Source organism: Sitophilus oryzae, unplaced genomic scaffold (genome assembly GCF_002938485.1).
Source record: "Sitophilus oryzae breed Bouriz unplaced genomic scaffold, Soryzae_2.0 scaffold_1347_pilon_pilon, whole genome shotgun sequence".
NCBI classification, from domain to species: Eukaryota; Metazoa; Arthropoda; class Insecta; order Coleoptera; family Curculionidae; genus Sitophilus; species Sitophilus oryzae.
In genome coordinates this window covers 44,763-54,386 of record NW_022146001.1, presented here as the reverse complement: position 1 = coordinate 54,386, position 9,624 = coordinate 44,763, and the positions used below count along the sequence as shown (strand labels likewise).

Here is a 9,624-nt window from a genome sequence, read left to right as displayed (position 1 = left end):
TCAGTGTCTTCGTTCAGTTACGTATTGCTGTGATGTATAATTTCAGCTCATAATTTGTTTTAAGGGTAAGTAAAACACTAGTATTTGCTTTATTAATTTTAATTTTATTTCAGTAATAGACAATACACAATTTAACAGATCATAATTTTGCTTAATAATCTAAAAAATAACATAAAATCATAAACACAGTAGAATTTTCAATACTTTTATACTACTTTTCGTATAATATACATTCTTAATATGTCTATTTACATTTCTACTAAAGTTTCTTCAATAATTTAAATACATGTACCTTACGTAGAAAATAGTAGACTTATCGAATAGCTTTAAATTGAAAATAATATATAGAAGAAAAAATAAACAATAAATTCAGTATGGTACAAAATAAACAAAAGGAATGTTATATCATCAATTATTTTCATCTTAAATAGAGAATATAGATATATAATATATTTGTATATATCTCTAAACTATAATAGAATATCTATATAATTTAAACATTATTATATTGGTCCTTATACCCAAACAATATTGCTTGTCTGTAACAATTTCTGGATGAGTTGCTGTTTCAAATTCTTTTTGAAGTCTTAAAATCATCCAGCTGACAATGTGCAATCAAAATCAACGGAAAATTGATCAACCCTGCATAAATACATCTTTAATACTTTTAATAGATAAATATACAAGAAAAAAAACTGTATCAACACGTCCTAAAGAGGATCACTATGTGTACTGGCCACTACGTTCCTATGGTTTATATATAAATGTTCATTTATATGTATAACAACTCTACATGGCTAGTAGAAAGTTTAGATCATGTAAATAAGAAAAGTCATCTAAAGTTTAAAAATACTGGTGGTCTCAAGCACGGACGGCAAGTATAAAGATATGGTCGAAATTGTTATAAAGTATTCGCTATAATTGTATTCATTTCTAGAGCGTATAGTACAATATATGTGTATAAATAGCTTATAGAGGCCTTATAGAGGTATCTCATAAAACACTATTATATTTATGAATCGAGAATATAAAATTATATAGTTTGTGTCTCAAAATACCTTAGCTATACAGAAGCAACAGTGAGCGTCTCTTCCTTTGAAGTATGTCAATTATGTACAATAATTTTTTGACCTTGATGTCACAAAAATTTTGACAAATTGATCTTGGCAGCCTAAACACTATAATTTTTTGTCTAATATTTAGCAGCATTATAGAATCATAGAAAGCTTAAATACTTTTTCTCTTTTTTGGTAACTACAAGTGGTTTTTTACATAAAAGAATAAAGAATATGGCAACATTAGAAGATAGTAGAATATCTACAATTTTATTGAAAGAAATCTTTAAATAAACTATTTACTAAAATTCATAAATAAGTAAATATAAATTCAAGAAATTAAATTAAATAAAATTATAAACATGATTGCAATGGTTAAAAGAGGAAATATTAATCAAGGCTTAGGTACTTAAGCGTCTTTGATGATTTTTTTAAAAAAAAAAAAAAAAAAAATACAGGTAAAAAATGTAAAAAAGAGGAGGAAACAGTATTTTTCTTTCTTCCAAACCTATACTTTTAATTTATTCCGCATAAATTTTGGTTTCTATACAAGACAAAAAATATCAATAAATTGATCCTTGATATTAAGCATCAGCTAATCAAAATTTGACAACCGACATCATCAAAATTTATAGCTTAAAAATATGAGAAATAAAGTCACTTAAAAATTTGGTTCGCGAAAAAATCGCACTTGTCGCTTCTGTATGGTCTAGTTATTCTGGACTCGAGCGTCTTCTTATCTGAGACACCCTGTACATAATTCGTTAAAAATCGGCATTTTAAATTTCTCGCCACGTTATACAAGTTTTATTTTATATAATAATTGCAATATAAAGATTTTTGGATTTTGTATTGTGGCAATGAATATATCTGTTCCTTTAAATAATATAATTTTAAATATTTACAAATAGGTTTGTAATTTTTTATATTACTAGTACAAAATCCAAAAATATGTTTTAGTTGAACACACCTTGTAAATTTGTGTGAATTAATTATGAGACTCTTGATCACATTGAAAACCTGTCTGTCATAAGTAAAAAATTAAAATTCATAACATTTTCAGTGTATATTAAACTTGTTCAATAATACTTTATAGTAAAGTATTGTATCTATTTGATGACTTGTGGTGTTTTGCTTGATGCATATTTTAGAGCAAGAATACAAATTGTCAATTTTCTTGAATTTTCGTCAGTCTCAAGATATTTACCCACCAAAGAGGTGAACAACAATTTTTGTGTTGTTCTGCTAAATATTAAGTTAATATTAAAATTATTAGGTATACCTAGTACCTATCTATAATATTCAATAGCATTTTGGCTCGGCTTATCAATTTTATTTAAAAGCCATTTTTTATACTATACAGTTTCGTCTGTCGACTCTATAAGGGTGTCTCTTAAAAAAATGCAAAACATTATTTTCTTTTTACCATTTTTAAAATAAATTGAAAATAACTGAGTTATTTAACTTGAAAATGTTTAAATAAATTAATGCTTACATTTTGAGAACCGCCGGAATCAACCGATCAGCCAGTTCTCAGCTTATTCGATGTGTTGCCCACATGGACAAGAAAGTACGTATATACATAATTTAATGGAAAATAATATGATGAACTCTACTAAAAATGTATTAAGTGTGTGTTAAAAACATGTGTTCTACAGTCACTTGCTAGTATAGTAATCATTTTGACCCCACGTTGGGCGCCAAATATAATAGGGCAGCGAAATAAAAGAGATTGAAGTATTATTTCACACATCTATCTAATAAAATTTATTCATTTGCTTGTAAAATCAGTTCAGTTGAAAATAACTGTAAAAATCTACTAGTATTTGTTAAAAAATAAGTACAGTGCGTTGTTCTAGAATTATTAAACTGACATAATTAAAATTAATTTTCCTAATTTAATTATGTAGAAAATAGAAATTACTGTGTGAACTTTACTTATTAGTGATAATCGCACAAAATTGCAATGAACCTGTAGTACTAAAAAGTTTTTTAAAATGTCCAGGAAAAAGTAAAGAAAAATTGAAAATTTGCAACAACCTTTTACAAGAAAAAAGCCTCATGGGTGTATATCTAGGGTCGAACTTTACAACCAATTAATATACAACAATGTAAATACAAATGTTACTGATGTTCAATTCCAAGCCAACTGGACGCCGGTTTTTCTTTCGATCATACAGTACTTGTACTTATTTAAGAGACATCCTGGATATAAAGAGTTCCAATAATTATTGTCATCCTGCGATGGCTCCACGCGTATATTGCAAGACCTTCTATTTAAGAGGGCGGTAATGATATCAGATTCACGAAGGACATATTGCTTACTTATCATCTCTACAATTTAGTAATCTGTGGTGGGTACTTATCATGATGCTAAAAGCAGCAAAACTCCTTGTCATACTTTTCTCTGTTGCATCTTAAAATGCACCACCGCACCAAGTCGACTCCTCTCATATTAGTTTCTTTTAAAGCCCAACTTAACCTTAAAAAAATTATCTTTCCTCCACCCCGAGGATTCGCGACATAGACTTATTTAAATTGCAATAACATCACTAACTAATGTACCATTCCTGAGCTGGGAGGCGAGCCCAAAGTATCAATGTCCCTCTGCGCCCTACTAATTTTACTCTTGTCCTTCGGCGTGCCCTGTTCTCCCGTCTCCATCGCGAACATCTTCATCTTCTCCTTGAAGCTCAGCTTTTCCGGCACCGGCGTGTTCTCGTTCTGGTTCTTCTTCTGTTGTTCCGCTAGACGTCGCGCTCTGGGGTCTCTGTACACCTCCTGAGCACCGATAACGCCGGGCGTGGCCGTGGAAACGTTGGGACTGGCGTCGGTGGGCGTGGTCGGCGACGCCAACATAGATTCAGCCTGCAGGATGAAACTCTGAAAAAATGGAAGAGGGTTAGTTTTGGGGAGTTGGGGGGTTTCAGTAAAGGTTTAAATAAAAATAATAAGACAGGAAAACACACAGACGCACACTTCTTTAACACAGTGCAGGTCAGTCTGTGCAGTTTAACTGTTATTTCTGCGTTTTAAAAGTTTCTTTAGTTCTTTTCTGAAAGAACTTTTTAAATTGTTTAATCTGTTTAACAACTTCTCTTCCTATTTGCTTCCAAATCAATCTCCTACGTCTTTTACCAACGCTTCATAAGATGCGGATTCCTTATATTAATATGTCGATTTATACCGACCCAAAAGTAAGACTTGCCAGCACGGTATAGTTCAATAAATTGACATAAAAACTCTTTATTACAATTTAGCATTTTGTTGGGTTTATTTTGTAATTTCTTAGTTAGGTCTAGTTTCTTATGAATTAACTTACATTTGGGTCTTCTCTTTTGGTCGTTTCTTCGATGGGTAAAGTGTTTGGTACTTGAGGCAATGGTTGGATGTTATTTTGTGTGGAGGCTGGATCAAAGGACACTCTTTTACTGACACCTTCTTTAGCTCGCAATGACATTATAGCAAAACTTGAGCCCCTGGAAAAAAGTCACAATTTAGTTACTTTATGCAACGATGATTGTAAAAGAAGATAACATAATTTAATTATATTACATTAGTGATTAAACTCAGCCTTTAGATGATTATAGTTTACCTTTCTGGTGGTGGTGGTGCTGATATCTCCGTAGGCGACGCTGGTCCCTGATTCGTCACGTGAACCTCTCGCTGATGATTATTGTTGTTGATGACGGGAGGAGGGGCTTGCTGGTTGACTCCGCCCGGTTTCAGAATCGAAGTAGGCGGCACGTGCGTCGGTTCCTGCTTGCTGGACACCGTAGTCGACGGCACTGAGGTGATCACTGTCTGACTGGAGACTGGTTGAGGCATGAGATGCTGCGGAGACGGAGATTCCTTAAGAAAGGTAATCATCGAGGTTAGTTCTCACATAATGTTTTTCCAGATTTATAAACTTGGTATAAAACCGATTATTGATGACCAGGTCTTTATAAATGTTAGTACTATTATAGTGGTTTTGTATATTTCATACCAATTAAACTTTTAGTTACATAATCGAGGGCTCTATTTTTAAATTCATTGTTGCCAACCCTGGACATATTCGGCGCCGTGCTGACTAACTGGAATTTAAATTTCGCGCTGGCGATTCAGGTGTGGTAGCTCTGCTGTATAAAATGTCAAGTTGCCGCATTTATTTATTTATTTCCTGACACTGTCATTCGTTTTGACACTTTAATTTTGTATTACGAGTTTTTGGTTTAAATGAATTGTGTGGAGATACTTTAAGCTTAAATATGTTTATTAGCAGACCTTGCAGTCGAACATTGTTCTTTTTAGAACCTCTTTTAGTGTGATATGGTACAAGATAGCTTAATAGCCGTAAAAAACTCATCGCAACTTTATTAGAATATTTTGAACGGGAAAGCGGTAGTAATGGTTCTTTATGTCTCTTAACTGCTGTGTAACAAGAAGGTGAGTTTTGTTGATGTAAATAATAACTGTTTATATATTTATAATTAATTTATTTTTGTTTCATAAAATATCTTGATTAAAAGAAAATATATAAAAGTGGGCAACGCTGTGCCGGTCAAGCTTAATCACGCGACTAAAAGTTTACTTGGCATGAACTGTAGAAGAGTACGTACTTTTTCGGTATCTTCGTCGTCTTCGCCAGCTGCTTCTTGAGCTCTTCTTTGAAATTCTCGTTCCAGTTGTAGGACTCTCAATTGTTCTTCTTGTTGAGGCGTTCGGTATGGTAGTGATGCAAGTTCTCTGATTTGTTGTTCTTGCCATTGCCTAGCCGCTTCCTGTCTGCTTCTGAAATTAAATTCAAAATTATTTATGAATTTAAATTTTCTAAAATCAATAGAACCCCAAAAGATCCCACCCTTTTTGCAGCAGAGAGCACTTGGTATATCTCTCACTTTGTAATAAAAATTTAGTAGTCATACCTTGTTGTCTTTCTTGTTCCTCTCTAGCCCATGGATCTCGTGGCGGTTTCGAGTTCTGAGTAGAAGACGCGGCCGGATAGTAAGCCATCTTTGGAGGATCCTGATTGGACGCTGTGTAAGTGTTCGAGTCACTCTGCGTCGATGTCGGTGAATATAACGGGTGAGTACTCGTTGGTGGTAAGGCAGGAGGTGACTCAGTTCGTTTACTCATCTTCTGTGGTAGATTTTGAGGCCTGTAAGTCGGCGAGGTAGGTCCGTGAGTCCCATAATACGAACCGCCAGCACCGGCTTGCTGATAATTGGTTTGAGCTGAAGTATTTGGTGGATAATGCTGGTTATAACTTGTACTAGCCTGCGTCACAGGCTGACTATTTTGATATGGAGCATTTAAAGATAGATTCTGCATGGACTGAGCCATATGAGTGTTATAGTAATGCTGCTGTTGCTGTTGCTGATAGAACGCGTTAGGAGGCATCTGTGAGTTGTATTGCTGATTCATCATCCTAGCCTGTTGATGTTGCTGCCTTCTTCTGACTTCCTCGCCCATTTCCGCTAATTTGGCCTGTCCCCTGAGTATTCTTTCCTCGTTGGTTAGCCTTTGTTGATGCAAGTGGTCTGGGTTTGGTCTTAGAGGTTGATTTAGGTCATGCGCTCTGATGTTTCCACTGCTGGCGTACCGCATCATCTCTCCTTGGTGATGATGCTTCAACATGTCATCACTTTTCGAGTTTCTTATTTCTTGATGCCTAGAAAATGTTATAAAAACATGAATTTTGAAACTACTTTGTTTAACGTTTGTACGGAGTTAGGTAGGTTAGTTATTTTTTTGAATTTTTCATCTAGAACATTCATAAAAAAAAAAATTGGGTTCATCTAGTTTTAAAAATAAAAAAGTTAGTCTGTTAAATGTGGTACAAAATAATACGCTAAAATTCCGCCATGCTGCTAAAATATTGTTTTTAAAAATAAGGGTCATTTTTGGGTATACTGCCTGTTTAATGATAAAAACAAGAATATGACAGAAACCTATTATTTATAAATAAAAGCAGCAACTTTAACTGTTATTTAAAAGTAACAGTTTTCAAATATTTCTTACATAAATGATAGTAACAGTTTCGCCCATTATTTATAAATAACAGTTGAAACTGTTATTTATATACTAAATATTTGAAAACTGTTACTTCTAAATAACAGCTAAAGTTGTTACTTTTATTTATAAATTGTAATTTTATAAAAAACAATTTTGCTCGTCCCTGATGTGACGCGACTTGCCTTTTGCAAAATAACACACATCTGTTATTTAAGCCATTATTTATAAACAACAGTAACAACTTCAACTGTTATTGAGAAATAACAGTGTTCTAAAAATGAGTTATGCAAATAACAGCTTCAATTTTTATTCATAAAAGTTCTTATTTACGAATAACGGTTTCAAACTTTTTGACATAAATAACAGTTTTTCTCACCCTTGATGTGACTTACCTGTTGAGATCTTCACTGCCACGACTACTCTGAATCTGAGCCTCCGATATTCTGACGTTATTCGTGCTGGGATACCTCATCATCTCTTCATGTTTAGAGCTCTGCGAGTGTCTAAACATGTCCTCTCGCAGAAGACCACCCGTGCTGCCGTACCCTCTTTGATCTATTCTACCATTTTCAGTTCTTTCATCTAACTTATTTGACCCATTGTTCGAACTAACGCTCCCTGGCATAGTGTTAGAGTTGATGTTGTTATGCAACTGATGTGGCATGGTGTGGGAAGAATAATTGTTTTGTACGTTATTGGGGTAGTTGGGAGTACTACTGTGAGTAGGTGAAGGGTAAGGCTGGTTGGGATTAGAGTAAGGTGAGCCATACTGAGAGCGATTTATGTCTTCGTTTGCGGAGTAGGCTTGTTGGTTGGGTTGACGTTGATACGCTTGTTGTTGACCAGCTGGGTAAGCTTGGTGTTGCTAAATTATAATACACAATATTAAAAACCTGTTTACAAAAGACCCAAAAGACTTCTTAAGCTTGATTTTTTTATTGACCTCCTTGCATCCACATTTACAGATGAAGATTGGCGCGAAAACGCTATGACCAATCAGAGCGCCGTCGTACCATCGTATCAACGGATAATGGACGCATGAAAATCAAGCTAAGACTAAGAGAGCTGAATCATATAATATATATATGTACTATACTTACTCCGTAATATTGACCTCCTTGTCCTGTCATATTGGGATAACTGCCAGTTACACCTGCCGGCAATCTAGCGTTTCTTTCTTCCTCCCCTTGCAACCGTTGCATCGAAGGCGGACTTTTGAGGTTAGGAATAGACTGGTGCAAGTTGGGCCTGTTGAAATTCGGCGCCTGATTGGCCGGGTAATAAGCAGAAGAAGGCCGTTGCGAATTGGGCGAAGTTATGGAAGATTGAAGAGAGTTTTGTGAAGAGCGAAGTGCCGAAGTCCTATACAACAGAAAATAATATTTTTTTTTTTTTTTTTTTAAATTATATAAAAAAAAACACTTACCTATCACCCAATTGTTGTGGACTGGGCATTTTATTCCTATAAACGCTGAGATTTTGATAGAAACCTGCATCCTGCTGATTGAGGTTGTGTGTCGAGCGACTTCTTAATCCAGCAGGACCGTTCGGCACCGCGCCGTGAAGATTATTTGTACTGATACTGTTACTTGAAGACGTCCTGCAAAAACTAGAAGGATTAGTATAGGGACAAGTAAAATTTTTTCACAAGGTAAATATAACAGTAATAACGAAATGTTATTTTTAAGCTGTCATTTTAGACTATAGTACAACAGTACCAACTGTTACATTTAAAAATAGCAGTTTTCCTACCTCTACAATAAATAGTAGCGATTGATTTTTCTAAAAAACTAGAACTATTTTTTAAACTGTTATTTTTAAATAACAGTTCCCATTGATGACACCAAAAATAACATTTTCCCTACATCTACAATGGATATTACAGTCATAAGTTTCCACAACAGCAGAGCTGCTTTTTAAAGCAGTATTTACTGTTGTTAGTTGGAACTGTTATTTAGATATAGTTGAACTTTAGTTTGGTTTAACAGTTTTCCCTACCTCTCCCTTCCCTACCTGTTTGATGACGTGATGGCTTTCCAGAAAATTAAAACTATTTTAAATATTATTTTAAAATAACAGTTACATTTTCTTTAATAACAGTTTTCTCTACCTCTACAATGGATATTATAGTCATAGTTTTCCACAAAAGTAGAAATACTGTTTTAAAAACTGTTATTTAAATAACAGTTGTTATTTAAATATAACAGTTTTCCCTACATCTACAATAAACTTTATAGACTATTTGTTTGTTAGAAATAACAGTTTTTTTTCTGCCGCTACAGTAAACTTAATAAAATATTCCAAACAAATCTACAAAATAGAAATAAACATTCACAGAAGAAACTTTATTTTCTTTAGTATTAGAATACCTCTATTATTATCACTTATTTTTTTCTGATGATTTTATAAACATGAATACGTACCCATCGACTAAGAAGTTGTTAGGCGGCCCACCAGGTACTCTAGGCTGCTCCTGATTGGGCGAATGGATTTGGTGTAAGGCCGGTACAGATTTAGAAGAAGGAATGCTGCGTTCTGAGTCGACTCGGGACGGTAGATCTCGTTCAGACAT

General features: G+C 34.0%; 1 protein-coding gene across 1 annotated transcript; it reads right to left on the bottom strand.

The window, feature by feature from the left end:
- Positions 1-1,510: 1,510 nt before the first annotated feature.
- On the bottom strand, positions 1,511-9,624 carry LOC115875142 (GATA zinc finger domain-containing protein 14-like). Its single transcript, XM_030890535.1, has 9 exons — positions 9,476-9,624; positions 8,479-8,652; positions 8,153-8,414; positions 7,445-7,917; positions 5,899-6,708; positions 5,657-5,828; positions 4,651-4,907; positions 4,378-4,534; positions 1,511-3,938 (listed from the first exon to the last, which is right to left on the bottom strand). Exons 1-9 carry the CDS (start codon positions 9,622-9,624, stop codon positions 3,612-3,614), a joined length of 2,781 nt encoding a protein of 926 aa, XP_030746395.1. The 3' UTR covers positions 1,511-3,611.